Consider the following 20,102-nt stretch of genomic DNA (forward strand, 5'->3'; position numbering starts at 1 on the left):
AACTCAGCCGGACACAGGAATGTCTGGCTGCCGGAGATGCCAAGACTGGCACCCCGCAAACGTCTTATGACAGAACTTTAACATCCCCTCACACGACATGAATTGATATTATCAATACTTGATCTGTTGCACACCTCAGGGTGCTCATCGCAACATCACCTCTGCGATGATTCTTAGTATTGCTGTATGTTCTCTTCCTGGGCCTTCAAGGAGTGTTGACAAAGCCCACGATGTGGACGAGGGCGATTCCTCAGAGAAGCTCCATGCCTCCGGTGCCATACCAGTGGGCGCACTCCTGTCCAAGCTCTGCTCAGCTGGACGCAGATGCTGAACCCCGGGGGCCATCCTTGAAAAGGAGAATGATCGAGGTATAGATGCACCTTTGCAACGTACTGGAAGTCATGCCATGCACGCTGTCCACAATGGCGGAGAGGATGGATGAGTCCACCTCCAGCATGAGTGGAATGGTACCACAGGTAAGTGCGGGAATGTCTGCGATGGAGTGAATGGCAGCCTCCATTAAGCTTCAATCATGGCTCTCAAATGAGTCCATTCAGGCCCTAACAATGGCCGTGCAGACTCTAGATGCCAGCATGTCTGCCGTCTTAAACAGGCAGACAGATACTTTAGCCGTGGCCTTAGAATGTGTCACAGATCTGCTCCAAGCTATCGTCCAGCAGGGTGGTGGGAGTAATGTGGCCCTGGCCCAGGAAAGGGCTGATGGCGAAAGGGGAAATGGAAGTGGGGACTCCACTCAAAGCGCTCCCATCCTTTCTCCCTCCCTCAACCGGTACCTGCAAAGTTGCCTCCTCTCCAGATGGCCGAGGCTGCCCCTGCACAGGTGCAGGTGGAGCAGTGTTTGGCAGGGCCCTCAAGGGCTCCAAAACCCAGAGGGTGTAGGCTGAGAGCATTTCAGCAGTCAGGGCAGAGACCTGAGCAACCTGCCGCTACCTCTGCTGAAGCCACAAAGGAATGCACCCTGTAGGAAGAGGAAGGCAAAGGTTTTGTGAGCACCAAGGGTATGCACAAGGCTGTCTGACTAAATGACATTTTTTTTATATATGTTCACAATATATGTCATACTTGTCACCACCACTGCCACGTCTTGTCCATTCTTGAGTCCGTTTCATGAAAGCGCCTTTGCATGTCCCTCATCATGAACGGCAAGACTTGATGCCACCCATTGGGTGCGTTTACAATGGGTGTATGTGTGGTTGTAGGACTGTTTCATGCAAACTGAGGAGGGGTGGCCAGCGTTGGTGGTGGTGGTGGTCGTTCCAGGTGGTCTGGCTACTTCACTTTCTTCACTTTGCAGATCTGCTTATGAGAAACTATCAAATATGAGTGACTCCCTGGCATCATGAGCAGCTATGTGCGCTGCTGCTCTGCCGATGGGTTGCCCATCGTCGTCCTCCTCCTCCTCGTCTTCTTCAATGTTGATGGCAGGTGCGGATGCTTCATGAGCGCGTGGGACCTCATCCACCTGTAACCCTCTCTGCTGAGCGATGTTGTGCAGGACGCAACACAAGACTATTATTCTACACACTCTCACTGTTGAGTACTGAAGGGCTCCCCCAGATCGATCCAGGCACCTGAAGCGCATTTTCAGCATTCCTATGGCTTGTTCAATGACAGACCTGGTGGCGATGTGACTGTCATTGTAACACAGCTACGCCTCGCTGGTGGGGTTTCTCACAAGTATCATGAGCCATGTCCACAGGGGGTCTTCCCTTGTCTTCAATGAGCCAGCCCTTAAGCCTGTTTTGTGTGGAAGAGGGCCGGGATGTTGGATTTGCGCAAAATGAAGGAATCCTGGCAGCTGCCAGGGAATTTAGCACACACCCGCAGAAACCTCTTCCGGTGGTCACAAACCAGCTGCGCATTGTTGCAGTGATATCCCTTTCGATTGATGGACAGTCCTGGCTCATGTGCAGGTCCTCAGATTGCTATTTGTGAGCAATCAAATGTACCCTGCAACCGTGGGAAGCCAGCCAGAGAGTCGAAACTCACTGCCCTCTCAGTCTGGCTGATGTTATCTGATGCCTGGCAAAAAAGCCATCCATCACCTGTCATATACACTTATGTGCAGACGACTGAGAGATCCTGGTGATGTCACTGGTGGTGCCCTGGAAGGATCCGGAGGTGAAGAAATTGAGGGCTGTGGTGACTTTAACTGCGACGGGCAATGCGTGGAAACCAGGCCCAGCCGGGAGCAGCTCTGCATGAAGGAGCATGAAGATGTCTGCGACCACCTGGCGACTCAATCTGAGCCTTCGTAGGCACTGCTTCTCAGATGGGTCCAGGAAGCTCAGCCTCCGTCTGTACACCCTCTCACGTGGGTAGTGCCTCTTGCCACCTCGGCCCCTCTGTTGGTCCCGTCTCTGCTCTTCTGCAGGTCCTTGTGGCGCACCTCTGTCTTGTGGAGCTGCAACCCTCAGAACTGCAGGCCGTGCCTGCCATGGATGGTGATGTGCCTCCTCCTCAGATCGACTGTGAAATAAATCCATTGCGTACCCCATCCTGATGGTGTCAGTTTGAGGGGGTCCAAAATGTAGGTAAATATGTGTGCACACAAGAATTCTGAGTGTTAACAAAGAAATCTGAGTCTAAACACAAAGAACTCCCAGCCAAAGGCTTGTCTGAGAGAACTGATTGCCTTGCTGCAAAAACTCACCTTTTCTTCATGTCAATCACTGGTTTGAAAGTCCAAATGGGTGCCGGCTACAACTTGCCTCCATTTCCATGGAGTGTCTCAGAGGCCACGGAAGACACGTTCAGAAGCAGTTAAAATGGCTTCAAACCACAAAAAATTAACATCCTTAAGTAGTTTAAATAGCTCAGTTGGCCCTTTAAATATCCCCTCCTGGGTTTCAGAAGCACGCGCACACCCAGATGTGTCTGGGTCAAACCTGGAAGTCGGCGGGTTGCACCTGGGATGCAGTCCTGCTCTCAAAACCAACAATTTTCACAGCCCACATGCTCCCAACCCACCCGTTCATCGGAGTTAAAATTTACCCCATTATCTTCGGTCCCCATCACAAACTCCATTCTCTCGCGACTGATTCCACCTCCCTCCCTGGCCACTGTCTCAGGTTGAAACAGACTGTTCGCAACCTCGGCATCCTTCTGACCCCATATCCTCTCCATCACAAAGACCACCTGCTTCCACCTCCACAACATCACAACATTGCCTGTCTCAGCCCATGCCTCAGCCCACCTGCTGCTAAAAACCTCATCCATGCCTTTGATACCTCCAGACTCAACTATTCTAATGCTCTCCTGGCCAGCCTCCCATCTTCCACCCTCAATAAACTTGAGCTCATTCTAAACTCTGCTGCACATATCTTAACTCGCAGCAAGTCTCGTTCACCCATCACCCCTGTGTTCGCAGACCTACATTGGCTCCAAGTCCACCAACACCTTAATTTTAAATTTCTCATCCTCATGTTGAAATCCCTGCATGGCATTACCCCTTCCTTTCTGAACTCAGTAGTGTTCGCGCTGTGCGTTCTCTGAACTCAGTAGTATTAGCGCAGTACGTTCTCTGATCTCGGTAGTGTTAGCACTGTGCGTTCTCTGAACTCAGCAGTGTCAGTGCTGTGCGTTCTCTGAACTCGGGAGTGTCAGCGCTGTGCGTTCCCTGAACTCGGGAGTGTCAGCGCTGTGCGTTCCTGGAACTCAGTAGTGTCAGCACTGTGCGTTCTGTGAAATCAGTAGTGTTAGTACCGTGCCTTGTGTGAACTCCGTAGCCTGCCTGACAATGACTGGATCGAATTACATATTCCAGAGAACTTGAATTACTCTGTAGCAGACTGGATCAAATTACACGTTCCAGAGAAAGGGTTGGGTGAGTATTGTCCTCCCACATCCTGTCAGTGACAATAGCAGATTGTATTAGCTCCACCACAGTGGTGGTAATAGACACATCCCATGCACTTAGCACTGTGGCAAGCCTTACATCCACAATACATAGTTCACACACACTGGTAGCTATTCAACCATGACAGCCACATTACCCAAACATCTTGCAGGATACTCATTGACACACTTCCCTCTTGGTGCAGGAGAAGGTGGCACATAACGGGAGAGAGCAAGTGGCAGTGGCTCCATGGAACACGAACCTGCTCTCCTCTGTCAGGATGACAACATTCCTGCTCCCACCCCTGCCACTCCGCCAGTACTCTTGCTGTTGCCTGTCAGCGAGCCAGTCCATTCCCTGTGGAGTATTGAAATTTTATCCAAGTATAATTAAGAGAGAAATCAGGAGGGCAAAAAGGGGACATGAGATTGCTTTGGCAGATAAGGCAAAGGAGAATCCAAAGAGCTTCTACAAATACATAAAGGGCAAAAGAGTAACTAGGGAGAGAGTAGGGCCTCTTAAGGATCAACAAGGTCATCTATGTGCGGAACCACAAGAGATGGGTGAGATCCTGAATGAATATTTCACATCGGTATTTACGGTTGAGAAAGGCATGGATGTTAGGGAACTTGGGGAAATAAATAGTGATGTCTTGAGGAGTGTACATATTACAGAGAGGGAGGTGCTGGAAGTCTTAACGCGCATCAAGGTAGATAAATCTCCGGGACCTGATGAAATGTATCCCAGGACGTTATGGGAGGTTAGGGAGGAAATTGCGGGTCCCCGAGCAGAGATATTTGAATCATCGACAGCTACAGGTGAGGTGCCTGAAGATTGGAGAGTAGCAAATGTTGTGCCTTTGTTTAAGAAGGGCAGCAGGGAAAAGCCTGGGAACTACAGACCGGTGAGCCTGACATCTGTAGTGGGTAAGTTGTTAGAGGGTATTCTGAGGGACAGGATCTACAGGCATTTGGAGAGGCAGGGACTGATTAGGAACAGTCAGCATGGTTTTGTGAGAGGAAAATCATGTCTCACGAATTTGATTGAGTTTTTTGAAGGGGTAACCAAGAAGATAGATGAGGGCTGTGCAGTAGACGTGGTCTACATGGACTTCAGCAAAGCCTTTGACAAGGTACCACATGGTAGGTTGTTACGTAAGGTTAAATCTCACGGGATCCAAGGTGAGGTGGCCAATTGGATACAAAATTGGCTTGATGACAGAAGACAGAGGGTGGTTGTCGAGGGTTGTTTTTCAAACTGGAGGCCTGTGACCAGCGGTGTGCCTCAGGGATCGGTGCTGGGTCCGCTGTTATTTGTTATTTATATTAATGATTTGGATGAGAATTTAGGAGGCATGGTTACTAAGTTTGCAGATGACACCAAGATTGGTGGCATTGTGGACAGTGAAGAAGGTTATCTCGGATTGCAACGGGATCTTGATAAATTGGGCCAGTGGGCCGATGAATGGCAGATGGAGTTTAATTTAGATAAATGTGAGGTGATGCATTTTGGTAGATCGAATCGGGCCAGGACCTACTCCATTAATGGTAGGGCGTTGGGGAGAGTTATAGAACAAAGAGATCTAGGAGTACAGGTTCATAGCTCCTTGAAAATGGAGTCACAGGTGGATAGGGTGGTGAAGAAGGCATTCGGCATGCTTGGTTTCATTGGTCAGAACATTGAATACAGGAGTTGAGATGTCTTGTTGAAGTTGTACAAGACATTAGTAAGGCCACACTTGGAATACTGTGTACAGTTCTGGTCACCCTATTATAGAAAGGATATTATTAAACTAGAAAGAGTGCAGAAAAGATTTACTAGGATGCTACCGGGACTTGATGGTTTGACTTATAGGGAGAGGTTAGATAGACTGGGACTTTTTTCCCTGGAGAGTAGGAGGTTAAGGGGTGATCTTATAGAAGTCTATAAAATAATGAGGGGCATAGATAAGGTAGATAGTCAAAATCTTTTCCCAAAGGCAGGGGAGTCTATAACGAGGGGACATAGATTTAAGGTGAGAGGGGAGAGATACAAAAGGGTCCAGAGGGGCAATCTTTTCACTCAAAGGGTGGTGAGTGTCTGGAACGAGCTGCCAGAGGCAGTAGTAGAGGCAGGTACAATTTTGTCTTTTAAAAAGCATTTGGACAGTTACATTGGTAAGATGGGTATAGAGGGATATGGTCCAAGTGCAGGCAATTGGGACTAGCTTAGTGGTATAAACTGGGCGACATGAACATGTTGGGCCGAAGGGCCTGTTTCCATGTTGTAACTTCTATGATTCTATATAGGAAACCTCCAAAAACACGTACAAATACACCAGCAGCCAGAAGAAATAGTGCAGCAATTATCCTGTAACTACTTCATCATCCCTTTAAATAGAGCTGATAGGAAGTCCTTCATGCCATTTAAGTTATGTTCAGCTGTGCGAGGTTAAGACAGTGCTTTGGATGGAATGTGGAGATCCAAAATAGCAGCATTGCCTTCAAATCAGCTTTGCACACTGATTTGCGTCATATTCTCCCTGTGCTACATGATGCCATCGGTCGTTGGGGTGCGCTTGCTCGCAAACCCCATTATCAAGATGGCATCCCGCACACTTCCCATTGGCCCAATTTCACCCCCAAGGGGAGCTCTCTACTGGCAGTTGACAGTGGGCCCCTCTCTAGGTCTATCCACATAACTGAAGTCGCTCATCCCTGGAACCATTCTAGTAAATCTTTTCTGCGCCCTCTCAAAGGCTTTCGCATCCATCCTAAAGTGCGGTGCCCAGAATTGGACACAATACTCCAGTTGTGGCCGAACCAGTGTTTTACAAAGGTTCAATATAACTTTCTTGCTCTTTAACTCTATGCCTCTATTTATAAATCCTGTATGTTTTTTTAACCCCTTTCTCAACCTGCCCTGCCACCTCCCAAGATTTGTGCACATATACCCCCAGATCTCTCTGTTCCTTCACCCTTTTAGAATTGTACCATTTAGTTAATATTGCCTCTCCTCGTTCTTCCTGACAAAATGTATCATTTCTCACTTCACTGCCTTAAATTTCACCTGCCAAGTGTCCACCCATTCCACCAGCCTGTCTATGTCCTCTTGAAGTCTATCACTATCCTCCTCACTGTTCACTGCACTTCCAAGTTTTGTGTCATCTGCAAATTTTGAAATTGTGCCCTGTACACCCAAGTCCAAGTCATTAATATATATCAAGAAAAGAAGTGGTCCCAGCATCGACCCCTGGGGAACAGCACTGTATACCTTCCTCCAGTCCGAAAAACAACCGTTCACCACTACTCTCTGTTTCCTGTCACTTAGCCAATTTTGTATCCATGCTGCCACTGCCCCTTTTATTCCATGGGTTTAATTTTGCTGACAAGCCTATTATGTGGCACTTTATCAAATGCCTTTTGAAAGTCCATATACACCACATCAACTGCATTGCCCTCATCAACCTTCTCTGTTATCTCATCAAAAAACTCAATCAAGTTAGTTAAACACGATTTGCCTTTAACAAATCCATGCTGGCTGGCTTTATTAATCCTCACTTGTCGAAGTGAGTATTAATTTTGTCCCGGATTATCGTTTCTAAAAGCTACCCCACCACCGAGGTTTAACTGACTGGCCTGTAGTTGCCGGGTTTATCCTCACATCCTTTTTTGAACAAGGGTGTAACATTTGCAATTCTCCAGTCCTCTGGCATCACCCCTATATCTAAGGATGATTGGAAGATTATGTCCAGCACCTCTGCAATTTCCACCCTTACTTCCCTCAGCAACCTAGGATGCATCCCATCCGGACCGGGTGACTAATCTACTTTACGTACAGCCAGCCTTTCTAGTACTTCCTCTTTATCAATTTTTAGCCCATCCAGTATCTCAACTACCTCCTCTTTTACTGTGACTTTGGCAGCAACTTTTTTCTTGGTAAAGACAGACGCAAAGTACTCATTTAGTCCCTCAGTCATGACCTCCTCCTCCATGAGTAGATCTCCCCTTTGGTCCCTAATCGGCCCCACCCCTCCTCTTACCATCCATTTACTATTTATATGTCTATAGAAGACTTTTGGATTCCCTTTTATGTTAGCTGCCAGTCTATTCTCATATTCTATCTTTGCCCCTCTTATTTCCTTTTTCACTTCTCTGTACTTACTATATTCAGCCTGGTTCTCACTTGTATTATCAACCTGGCATCTGACATACGCCCCCTTTTTCTGCTTCATCTTACTCTGTATTTGGCAGATGGAGTATAATGTGGGAAAATGTGAACTTGTCCACTTTGGCAGGAGGAATAGAAAAGCAGTATATTATTTAAATGGAGAGAGATTGCAGAACTCTGAGGTACAGAGGGATCTGGGTGTCCTCGTACATGAATCACAAAAAGTTAGTATTCACGTACAGCAAGTGATTAGGAAGGCAAATGGAATGTTGTCATTTATTGCAAGTGGAATGGAATATAAAAGTAGAGATGTTTTGCTACAGCTGTACAGGACATTGGTGAGACCACATCTAGAATACTCTGTGCAGTTTTGGTCTCCTTATTTTAGAAAGGACAAAATTGCTTTAGAGGCGGTTCAGAGACGGTTCACTCTACTGATTCCTGGGATGAGGGGGGTATCTTATGAGGAAAGGTTTTTTTAATGCGTTCATGGGATGTGGGCGTCGCTGGCAAAGCCAGCATTTATTGCCCATCCCTAATTGCCCTCGAGAAGGTGGTGGTGAGCCGCCTTCTTGAACAACTGCAGTCTGTGTGGTGAAGGTTCTCCCACAGTGCTGTTAGGATTTTGACCCAGCGACGATGAAGGAACGCCAATATATTTCTAAGTCAGGATGGTGTGTGACTTGGAGGGGAATGTGCAGGTGGTGTTGTTCCCATCTGCCTTCTGCCCTTGACCTTCTAGATGGTAGAGGCCGTGGGTTTGGGAGGTGCTGTCGAAGAAGCCTTAGCAAGTTGCTGCAGTGCATCCTGTGGATGGTACACACTGCAGCCACTGTGCGCCGGTGGTGAAGGGAGTGAATGTTTAGGGTGCCAATCAAGCGGGCTGCTTTGTCCTGAATGGTGTCAAGCTTCTTGAGTGTTGTTGGAGCTGCACTCATCCAGGCAAGTGGAGAGTATGCCATCACATTCCTGACTTGTGCCTTGTAGATGGTGGAAAGGATTTGGGAAGTCAGGAGGTGAGTCACTCGCCGCAAAATATCCAGCCTCTGACCTGCTCTTGTAGCCGCGGTACTTATGTGGCTGGACCAGTTAAGTTTCTGGTCAATGGTGACCCCCAGGATGTTGATGGTGGAGGATTCGATGATGGTAATGCCGTTGAATGTCAAGGGGAGGTGGTTAGACTCTCGCTTGTTGGAGATTGTATTGCCTGGCACTTGTCTGGCGCAAATGTTACTTGCCACTTATCAGCCCAAGCCTGGATGTTGTCCAGGTCTTGCTGCATGCAGGCACGGGCTGCTTCATTAACTGAGGGGTTGCGAATGGAACTGAACACTGTGCAATCGTCAGCAAACATCCCCAATTTCTGACCTTATGATGGAGGGAAGGTCATTGATGAAGTAGCTGAAGATGGTTGGGCCTAGGACACTGCCCTGAGGAACTCCTGCAGCAATGTCCTGGGGCTGAGATGATTGGCTTCCAACAACCACTACCATCTTCCTTTGTGCTAGGTATGACTCCAGCCACTGGAAGTTGGACAAGTTGGGCCTGTATACCAGGAGTTTAGAAGAATGAGAGGTGATCTTATTGAAACATGTAAGATCCTGGGGGGACCTGAAGGGGTAGATGCTGAGAGGATGTGGGAGAGACTAAAACTGGGAGGCACAGTTTAAAAATAAGGGGTCTCCCATTTAAAACGGAGATGAGGAAAATTTGTTTCTCTCAGAGGATCGTGAGTCTGTGGAACTGCCTTCCCCAGAGAGTGGTGGAAGCAAGGTCATTGAATATTTTTAAGGCTGAGTTAGCTAGATTCCTGATTATCAAGGGAGTCAAAGGTTCTACTAGGTAGATGGGTAAGTAGGGTTGAGGTCACAATCAGATCAGCCATGATCTTATCAAATGGCAAAGCAGGCTCGAGGGGCCGAATGGCCTACTCCTGCTCTTAATTCGTATGTACATATGTTCTATCTCTTTTGTCATCCACGGAGCTCTGGCTTTGGTTGCCCTACTTTTCCCCTTTGTGGGAGTGTACCTAGACTGTACCCAAGCAATCTCCTCTTTAAAGGCCGCTCATTGTTCGATGACAGTTTTGCCTGTCAATCTTTGATTCCGATTTATCCGGGCCAGATCTGTTCTCGACCCACTTATATCGGCCCTCCTCCAATTAAATATTTTTACTCTAGAGTGCTCCTTGTCATTTTCCATAACTAATCTAAACCTTATTATGCTGTGTTCACTGTTCCCTAAATGCTCCCCCCCACTGACACTTGCTCATCTTGAAACCACCTCATTCCCCAGAATCAGATCCAGCAATGCTTCCTTCCTCGTTGGGCAGGAAACATACTGTTCAAGAAAGTTCTCCCGAACACACTTCAGAAATTTCTCCCCCTCTTTCCACTATTACTATTTCAGTCCCCCATTATCAATACTCTATAGTTTTTGCACCTCTCTGTAATTTCCTTGCAAATTTGCTCCTCTGTATCCTTCCCATTAATTGGTGGCCTATAGAATATACCCAGTAGTATAATGGCACCTCTATTGTTTCTCTAACCAAACAGATCCTGTCCTTGACCCCTCCAGGACATCCTCTCTCTCTCCAGCACTACAATATTCTCCTTAATCAATACTGCCACCCCCTCTTTTTTTTCCTTCCCTACCTTTCCTGAGCACCTTGTATCCAGGAATATTTAGTACCCAATCCTGTCCTTTTTGAGCCAAGTCTCCGTTATCGCCACTACATCAGATTCCCATGTGGCTATTTGCACCTGCAGCTCACCAACCTTGTTTACCACGCTTCGCGCGTTTACACACATGCACTCTAAATCTATCTTAGAACTTCTCGTATTCTCTCTTAGTCTGATCCCACCTAATACTGTACTATTTCTTACTGCAGCACTATCTACCTCTCCCAATCTTTCGTGCACCTTGTTTCTCCTTTCTAATGCTACATCCTGGTGCCCATCCCCCTGCCAAATGAGTTTAAACCCTCCCCTGCAGCACTAGCGAGTTCCAGGATTTATAACCTATTTGGAATTTTATCATGCCAAGGAGTTTAGATGATGTTTTATACTTTAATCAGGGTCTATTGTAAGTCTATATTTATTTCTGAAGACAAAGTGTAAATATTATTGCATCATAGATAGTCCAGTACCCAATATCAATTACCAAACAGGGTTTGCTGTTAGTTAACCTGGGTGTGTTACCACAACCTTCTCCAGAGATCCATGAGTGGTGTAAAACATGAGCGCCAAAGCAATCTAGGATAAGGAGCTTTGGGAAGACCCCAAAAACTTGACGCCATGTTAATCTATATATGGCAGAGAATAAAGGTTTCAGTTCAGAAGAGGCTCGCTCAATTCATGGAAATTGTTAAGCAGCCGCATACACAAGAAAGGTTTTGCAAAAAGGCAGGATTATAGCAACAGAAGTAACACATATATCTTGGGAACAAGTCAAAATTATTTTTAAAATACTTTTTCGCCAAAACTGTTTTAATCAGGACAAAGTTAGTAACTGATCTAAGATCTAGTTGGTGATATTTGCAGATAAATGCTAAATGTGTCCGTACGGCATTGCTTTGACCATTAACAACGCAATCACTAACCGATTTATTTTAAATGGATTAACACTCCAATTAAAATATTGGACATGGGGATGTCAGATAAATGCATTGAGCAGGATCACTGCCTTTAACAGACACTGAACATATGCAAAATATATATCTGGCTTGGTTAAAGAAGGGCACATTTTCAAAATTCATGCTTTTCTGGTGAATTTTGCACTTAAGCAAATAGGAATGTCAGTGCTAAGTTTTGTACTTCTGCTGTTCAATACCCCAGTCACATGTTCAGCCTGGCCAGATGCAGAGCTCCTTCAACACTGCTCCAACAACATGCTTTAACTGTAACCTCAGACAAACTTTGCTGCTCAGGAACAATTTTTTTTTCCACTTTTCATACCAGCTATTCTTGTGGCCTCTCTGAACACACTTGTGTTGTGGGTCGACACTCAATGGAAGCTGAGTTGAGATTGAGATTGTCCAAACCCATTTTACATTGGGCCCTTACAGCAATAGCAGGAGCAGACAAGAGAGACTTTTATCCCATTAGTCTGGATTCGTCTGAAACATAACCACTAGGCTACCATACCCCCTAATTCCAGCACTGCAACTGGTTTAGGGCTTCCCATCCGCCATCTTCCATAAACTCCAACTTGTCCAAAACTCAGCCACTGTCCTGCTAGCCCATAACCCCGTCTCCTCACTGACATACACTGGCTCCCTGTCCTCCAATCCATTAAATTTAAAATCCTCGTCCTCATCTTCAGGACCAGGAACTCGCCATTTGTACAATAAGTCCAACCACTCTGTTGCAACCAAATCTTTTTTAGGTTTGGTGATTTTATAAAAATACTGTTCCCAAAAAATATAATGGTCAAGATTATAGGACATAAATGACACTTGTATGAACGCGGTATCTACTTATAATTAGGGTTTCCGGTTTTAGATTTCAACTGATAAACTTCTTCAACAGAAATTTTTGAAGTTACTACATAATTCCACAACAATTATGTAGTAACTTCAAAATTACTACATAATTGTTGTGGAATTACGTAGTAAAGACAAAAGGTAAAGACAAAAGGTAAAATCATCAGCTCCAGATCTGCCTGGTGTATCTAAATTTCACATGTTCAATCTGTGATAACTCGACTCTCCGAGATCTCTGCGCTCCTCCAATTCTGGCCTCTTGCGCGTCCCCGATTTCCATCGCCACCCCCACCCCACCCCCTGAATTGGCAGCCGTGCCTTCAGCTGCCTGGGGCCCTAAGCTCTGGAATTCCCTCCCTAAACCTCTCCGCCTCTCTCCTCCTTTAAGACGTTCCTTAAAACCTATCACTTTGACCAAGCTTTTGGTCACCTGTCCTAGTACCTCTTTCTGTGGCTCAGTGTCAAATTTTGTTCGATAATCGCTCCTGCGAAGCACCTTGGGATATTTTACTACATTAAAGGCGCTATATAAATGCAAGTTGTTGTTGTTCCCTACATTAAAATCTTAATTTACCACCAAAGTGGTACAGAGGAGGTGTTGATTTTACCAAAACACTGAAATTGCCCCTATCAGGGATGAGTCAGCATTGCTCTACATTGTCCACTTGCCCTCAATTTTACCTGTTTTAAAACAGGAAGCATTGACAAAACAACATAGAACAAGAGGAACAATGTGCAAAATCAGCAACAACTCCTATTGATGTGGCATCTTTAACACAACAAAGCACCCCAACGTACTTTACAGCTCGAGATCAGATGTGCACAGAAGTAGCACCAAAAATAGTAAAATAAAAACACTAATAACCCAATTTATAATATAATTGAGTTAATTGAAAATCATAGTGTAGAAAAGGTAAAATTGGAGCAAAACTTTGGACAAAAGTAGGGCAATGATGTTTCATCTGTGATGGGATGACTTTGGTGTTACTTGACAGAACTGCAATCCTTGGAGTAGCCAGGAACTCAATCTAGTTAACGCTTCTTACCTGCAGACTGGTGACTGTGAAGTTAGCGATCAACCTAATGATTTCCGGGTAACCTTCCACCATCACTATTTCACCTAGCTGATAATTGGTCTTTAGCCGAGCCAAAAATCTACAGAATTCATGATAGTTGTTTGCATCAGACAAACCCTGTTGTAAGTAAAAGATGACAAAATCAGCTAAATACTTTGCTGTTCCAAATTAAGAGCAATATTTAGCAGCAGGAATGTATCAATTTTGATGGCAAAATACCAGAACTACAAGATGTTGGAACATTTTCTTGGAAGAAATGTTGGCATCATGTGAACTTCAGGCTATGCAGGCTCTGGCCTGGCAACAACAGTCCAGAAGTGATGTCAATTTATGCACACTGAGCAGAGACAAAGGAAAAGTACATTGGTCTTGGGCAAGGCTTGTTCTAAGATTACTCTTGATTCAGTTCTGAATTCATTAACACTGCATTATTGACGCAGCAATCAGCCAACATTCTGCATTTGTACTCTGTAGTGTAAAAAAAAATCAAGCAGAGCCTCGTCACAGGCACCTACACTCAGCTCACTAAACATCCCCGTGCCAGCTGAGGTTGCCTTGCTCGCTTGCCAAAATTAGTCTGTCATCTCCCTCTGTGCAGCTGCAATGAGAAAACAACAGAAACAACATTGTTCTTTGCTCAAAGAGCAGTGTTTGGTTAATACTGCAAAAGCCAGCGAGCTAATCAGATTTCTGTTACAATTTAACTCTTCTGACAGCTTTTCCTAAAACCTTAAAGTCACCTTTTACTGTCCAGCTGAGGTCAAAGTGGTATCAAGGCACAGGCCACTGAGCAGTGTTCATTGCTGTGAAGTGGTTTCTACATCAGTTGAAGGTCCCAACACAGGCAGTACAAGCCACAACATGGCAAAGGTAATTGGAACGAAAAGTAACAAATGTGAACACAAACAAAGCACTTAATTATTATATATATTTATATTATTATATATTAAGAAAAACAAGACTTGAATTAATATAGTGCTTCACATCTAAGAAAAATTTCAAACCACTTCACAAACGAAGAATTACTTTGAATGGCAGTGACAACATGTAGGCGAATATGGGAGACATTTTGTACACAAGATCCCACCAATATCAATGAGATGAAAAACCAATTAATCTATTTTTGGTGTAGTGTAGAACTCCCTGCTCCTCTTCAAACAGATCTTTAACTCCACCCTCAATCACTGGAAATAGACAGTTGGAATCTGAGTTGAATCTTGTCTGAATGACAACACTTCCCATAATGTGTCCTTCCCTCAATAATGCACTCAAGTGTCAGCCAAGATTATGCTCAAGTCCTGAAGTGGAGTTTGAACCCTCAACCTTCCGGCTAACTAACTGAGCCAAGCTGCATATATGCCAAACTAGTAAAAGTTAACCAATACTTTTCAAATAAACTGACACAGGCTCCAAAAGCAGATAACTCAAGAATGGCCATGATTATAAGTGAAGTTACACAGACTTTGTATCTTAAGCTGTCAGTATGCTCAACATTCCTTCATTTTTATTGGAGGGGCAAAGTGCACGAAAGCCTGAAGGGGAAATACATCTGTTGAAGGCAGAAACTTGTTGTTGCATTTCTCGGGGAATCTGATAATGAGTGCTGCCCTGAAAAATATCAAATGTTTGGAATTTCAACAGACCAATCAGCCTATCACCTCCCCAAAAGGTACCTGAACACTCACTCCTTCCCATCCAATCCCACCAACTGCACAAAGGCCCTCTAACCCCTCCAGACCCAGTTCACAGACACACACCCCATCCAAATCTCTACCTTTTCACTGAGACACTCGCTTCTCTAACCCTCCCAGTTCATCTGACACTCTTCTCCCTCTCCGACGTCAATTCAAGCTGGCACTTCAACCTGGCACACTTGTGTCCCTCAAACTCCCTCAGTTCAAACTAACACTTATATTGGTGCTCTAACCCCTCCCTCACTTCAAGCTATCACTCTACCCCCTCAATTCATGTTGGTACTCTGCCCTCCCTCACTTCAAGCTGTCGCTCTGCCCTCCCTCACTTCAAGCTGTCGCCCTGCCCTCCCTCACTTCAAGCTGTCGCTCTGCCCTCCCTCACTTCAAGCTATCACTCTACCCCCTCAATTCATGTTGGTACTCTGCCCTCCTTCACTTCAAGCTGTCGCTCTGCCCTCCCTCACTTCAAGCTGTCGCTCTGCCCTCCCTCACTTCAAGCTGTCGCCCTGCCCTCCTTCACTTCAAGCTGTCGCTCTGCCCTCCCTCACTTCAAGCTGTCGCTCTGCCCTCCCTCACTTCAAGCTGTCGCTCTGCCCTCCCTCACTTCAAGCTGTCGCCCTGCCCTCCCTCACTTCAAGCTGTCGCTCTGCCCTCCCTCACTTCAAGCTGTCGCTCTGCCCTCCCTCACTTCAAGCTGTCGCTCTGCCCTCCCTCACTTCAAGCTGTCGCCCTGCCCTCCTTCACTTCAAGCTGTCGCTCTGCCCTCCCTCACTTCAAGCTATCACTCTACCCCCTCAATTCATGTTGGTACTCTGCCCTCCTTCACTTCAAGCTGTCGCTCTGCCCTCCCTCACTTCAAGCTGTCGCTCTGCCCTCCCTCACTTCAAGCTGTCGCCCTGCCCTCCTTCACTTCAAGCTGTCCCTCTGCCCTCCCTCACTTCAAGCTGTCGCCCTGCCCTCCCTCACTTCAAGCTGTCGCTCTGCCCTCCCTCACTTCAAGCTGTCGCTCTGCCCTCCCTCACTTCAAGCTGTCGCTCTGCCCTCCCTCACTTCAAGCTGTCGCTCTGCCCTCCCTCACTTCAAGCTGTCGCTCTGCCCTCCCTCACTTCAAGCTGTCGCTCTGCCCTCCCTCACTTCAAGCTGTCGCTCTGCCCTCCCTCACTTCAAGCTGTCGCTCTGCCCTCCCTCACTTCAAGCTGTCGCTCTGCCCTCCCTCACTTCAAGCTGTCGCTCTGCCCTCCCTCACTTCAAGCTGTCGCTCTGCCCTCCCTCACTTCAAGCTGTCGCTCTGCCCTCCCTCACTTCAAGCTGTCGCTCTGCCCTCCCTCACTTCAAGCTGTCGCTCTGCCCTCCCTCACTTCAAGCTGTCGCTCTGCCCTCCCTCACTTCAAGCTGTCGCTCTGCCCTCCCTCACTTCAAGCTGTCGCTCTGCCCTCCCTCACTTCAAGCTGTCGCTCTGCCCTCCCTCACTTCAAGCTGTCGCTCTGCCCTCCCTCACTTCAAGCTGTCGCTCTGCCCTCCCTCACTTCAAGCTGTCGCTCTGCCCTCCCTCACTTCAAGCTGTCGCTCTGCCCTCCTTCACTTCAAGCTGTCGCTCTGCCCTCCTTCACTTCAAGCTGGCTCTCTGCCCTCCTTCACTTCAAGCTGTCGCTCTGCCCTCCCTCACTTCAAGCTGTCGCTCTGCCCTCCCTCACTTCAAGCTGTCGCTCTGCCCTCCCTCACTTCAAGCTGTCGCTCTGCCCTCCTTCACTTCAAGCTGTCGCTCTGCCCTCCCTCACTTCAAGCTGTCGCTCTGCCCTCCCTCACTTCAAGCTGTCGCTCTGCCCTCCCTCACTTCAAGCTGTCGCTCTGCCCTCCCTCACTTCAAGCTGTCGCCCTGCCCTCCTTCACTTCAAGCTGTCGCTCTGCCCTCCCTCACTTCAAGCTATCACTCTACCCCCTCAATTCATGTTGGTACTCTGCCCTCCTTCACTTCAAGCTGTCGCTCTGCCCTCCCTCACTTCAAGCTGTCGCTCTGCCCTCCCTCACTTCAAGCTGTCGCCCTGCCCTCCTTCACTTCAAGCTCTCCCTCTGCCCTCCCTCACTTCAAGCTGTCGCCCTGCCCTCCCTCACTTCAAGCTGTCGCTCTGCCCTCCCTCACTTCAAGCTGTCGCTCTGCCCTCCCTCACTTCAAGCTGTCGCTCTGCCCTCCCTCACTTCAAGCTGTCGCTCTGCCCTCCCTCACTTCAAGCTGTCGCTCTGCCCTCCCTCACTTCAAGCTGTCGCTCTGCCCTCCCTCACTTCAAGCTGTCGCTCTGCCCTCCCTCACTTCAAGCTGTCGCTCTGCCCTCCCTCACTTCAAGCTGTCGCTCTGCCCTCCCTCACTTCAAGCTGTCGCTCTGCCCTCCCTCACTTCAAGCTGTCGCTCTGCCCTCCCTCACTTCAAGCTGTCGCTCTGCCCTCCCTCACTTCAAGCTGTCGCTCTGCCCTCCCTCACTTCAAGCTGTCGCTCTGCCCTCCCTCACTTCAAGCTGTCGCTCTGCCCTCCCTCACTTCAAGCTGTCGCTCTGCCCTCCCTCACTTCAAGCTGTCGCTCTGCCCTCCCTCACTTCAAGCTGTCGCTCTGCCCTCCTTCACTTCAAGCTGTCGCTCTGCCCTCCTTCACTTCAAGCTGGCTCTCTGCCCTCCTTCACTTCAAGCTGTCGCTCTGCCCTCCCTCACTTCAAGCTGTCGCTCTGCCCTCCCTCACTTCAAGCTGTCGCTCTGCCCTCCCTCACTTCAAGCTGTCGCTCTGCCCTCCTTCACTTCAAGCTGTCGCTCTGCCGTCCCTCACTTCAAGCTGTCGCTCTGCCCTCCCTCACTTCAAGCTGTCGCTCTGCCCTCCCTCACTTCAAGCTGTCGCTCTGCCCTCCTTCACTTCAAGCTGTCGCTCTGCCCTCCCTCACTTCAAGCTGTCGCTCTGCCCTCCCTCACTTCAAGCTGTCGCTCTGCCCTCCCTCACTTCAAGCTGTCGCTCTGCCCTCCTTCACTTCAAGCTGTCGCTCTGCCCTCCTTCACTTCAAGCTGTCGCTCTGCCCTCCCTCACTTCAAGCTGTCGCTCTGCCCTCCCTCACTTCAAGCTGTCGCTCTGCCCTCCCTCACTTCAAGCTGTCGCTCTGCCCTCCATCAGTTCAAGCTGTCACCCTGCCCTCCCTCACTTCAAGCTGTCGCTCTGCCCTCCCTCACTTCAAGCTGTCGCTCTGCCCTCCCTCACTTCAAGCTGTCGCTCTGCCCTCCCTCACTTCAAGCTGTCGTTCTGCCCTCCTTCACTTCAAGCTGTCGCTCTGCCCTCCCTCACTTCAAGCTGTCGCTCTGCCCTCCCTCACTTCAAGCTGTCGCTCTGCCCTCCTTCACTTCAAGCTGTCGCTCTGCCCTCCCTCACTTCAAGCTGTCGCTCTGCCCTCCCTCACTTCAAGCTGTCGCCCTGCCCTCCCTCACTTCAAGCTGTCGCTCTGCCCTCCATCAGTTCAAGCTGTCGCTCTGCCCTCCTTCACTTCAAGCTGTCGCTCTGCCCTCCCTCACTTCAAGCTGTCGCTCTGCCCTCCATCAGTTCAAGCTGTCACCCTGCCCTCCCTCACTTCAAGCTGTCGCTCTGCCCTCCCTCACTTCAAGCTGTCGCTCTGCCCTCCCTCACTTCAAGCTGTCGCTCTGCCCTCCCTCACTTCAAGCTGTCGCTCTGCCCTCCTTCACTTCAAGCTGTCGCTCTGCCCTCCCTCACTTCAAGCTGTCGCTCTGCCCTCCCTCACTTCAAGCTGTCGCTCTGCCCTCCCTCACTTCAAGCTGTCGCTCTGCCCTCCCTCACTTCAAGCTGTCGCTCTGCCCTCCTTCACTTCAAGCTGTCGCTCTGCCCTCCCTCACTTCAAGCTGTCGCTCTGCCCTCCTTCACTTCAAGCTGTCGCTCTGCCCTCCCTCACTTCAAGCTGTCGCTCTGCCCTCCCTCACTTCAAGCTGTCGCCCTGCCCTCCCTCACTTCAAGCTGTCGCTCTGCCCTCCCTCACTTCAAGCTGTCGCCCTGCCCTCCCTCACTTCAAGCTGTCGCTCTGCCCTCCTTCACTTCAAGCTGTCGCTCTGCCTTCCCTCACTTCAAGCTGTCGCCCTGCCCTCCTTCACTTCAAGCTGTCCCTCTGCCCTCCCTCACTTCAAGCTGTCGCTCTGCCCTCCCTCACTTCAAGCTATCACTCTACCCCCTCAATTCATGTTGGTACTCTGCCCTCCCTCACTTCAAGCTGTCGCTCTGCCCTCCCTCACTTCAAGCTGTCGCTCTGCCCTCCCTCACTTCAAGCTGTCGCCCTGCCCTCCCTCACTTCAAGCTGTCGCTCTGCCCTCCTTCACTTCAAGCTGTCGCCCTGCCCTCCCTCACTTCAAGCTGTCGCCCTGCCCTCCTTCACTTCAAGCTGTCGCTCTGCCCTCCCTCACTTCAAGCTGTCGCTCTGCCCTCCCTCACTTCAAGCTGTCGCTCTGCCCTCCCTCACTTCAAGCTGTCGCTCTGCCCTCCTTCACTTCAAGCTGTCGCTCTGCCCTCCCTCACTTCAAGCTGTCGCTCTGCCCTCCCTCACTTCAAGCTGTCGCTCTGCCCTCCCTCACTTCAAGCTGTCGCTCTGCCCTCCTTCACTTCAAGCTGTCGCTCTGCCCTCCTTCACTTCAAGCTGTCGCTCTGCCCTCCCTCACTTCAAGCTGTCGCCCTGCCCTCCCTCACTTCAAGCTGTCGCTCTGCCCTCCATCAGTTCAAGCTGTCACCCTGCCCTCCCTCACTTCAAGCTGTCGCTCTGCCCTCCCTCACTTCAAGCTGTCGCTCTGCCCTCCCTCACTTCAAGCTGTCGCTC

General features: G+C 48.6%; 1 protein-coding gene across 4 annotated transcripts in view; it reads right to left on the reverse strand.

Annotated features, from left to right (window-relative positions):
- Positions 1 to 20,102, reverse strand: part of LOC137332605 (ran-binding protein 17-like) — a 686,121-nt gene that overhangs the window by 498,861 nt on the left and 167,158 nt on the right. For all 4 annotated transcript variants that reach the window (XM_067996561.1, XM_067996562.1, XM_067996559.1 and 1 more), the window contains one exon: positions 13,538 to 13,684. In XM_067996561.1, the coding sequence (XP_067852662.1) occupies positions 13,538 to 13,684 (147 nt within the window). The remainder of the gene's footprint in view (positions 1 to 13,537; positions 13,685 to 20,102) is intronic.

Source organism: Heptranchias perlo, chromosome 14 (genome assembly GCF_035084215.1).
Source record: "Heptranchias perlo isolate sHepPer1 chromosome 14, sHepPer1.hap1, whole genome shotgun sequence".
NCBI classification, from domain to species: Eukaryota; Metazoa; Chordata; class Chondrichthyes; order Hexanchiformes; family Hexanchidae; genus Heptranchias; species Heptranchias perlo.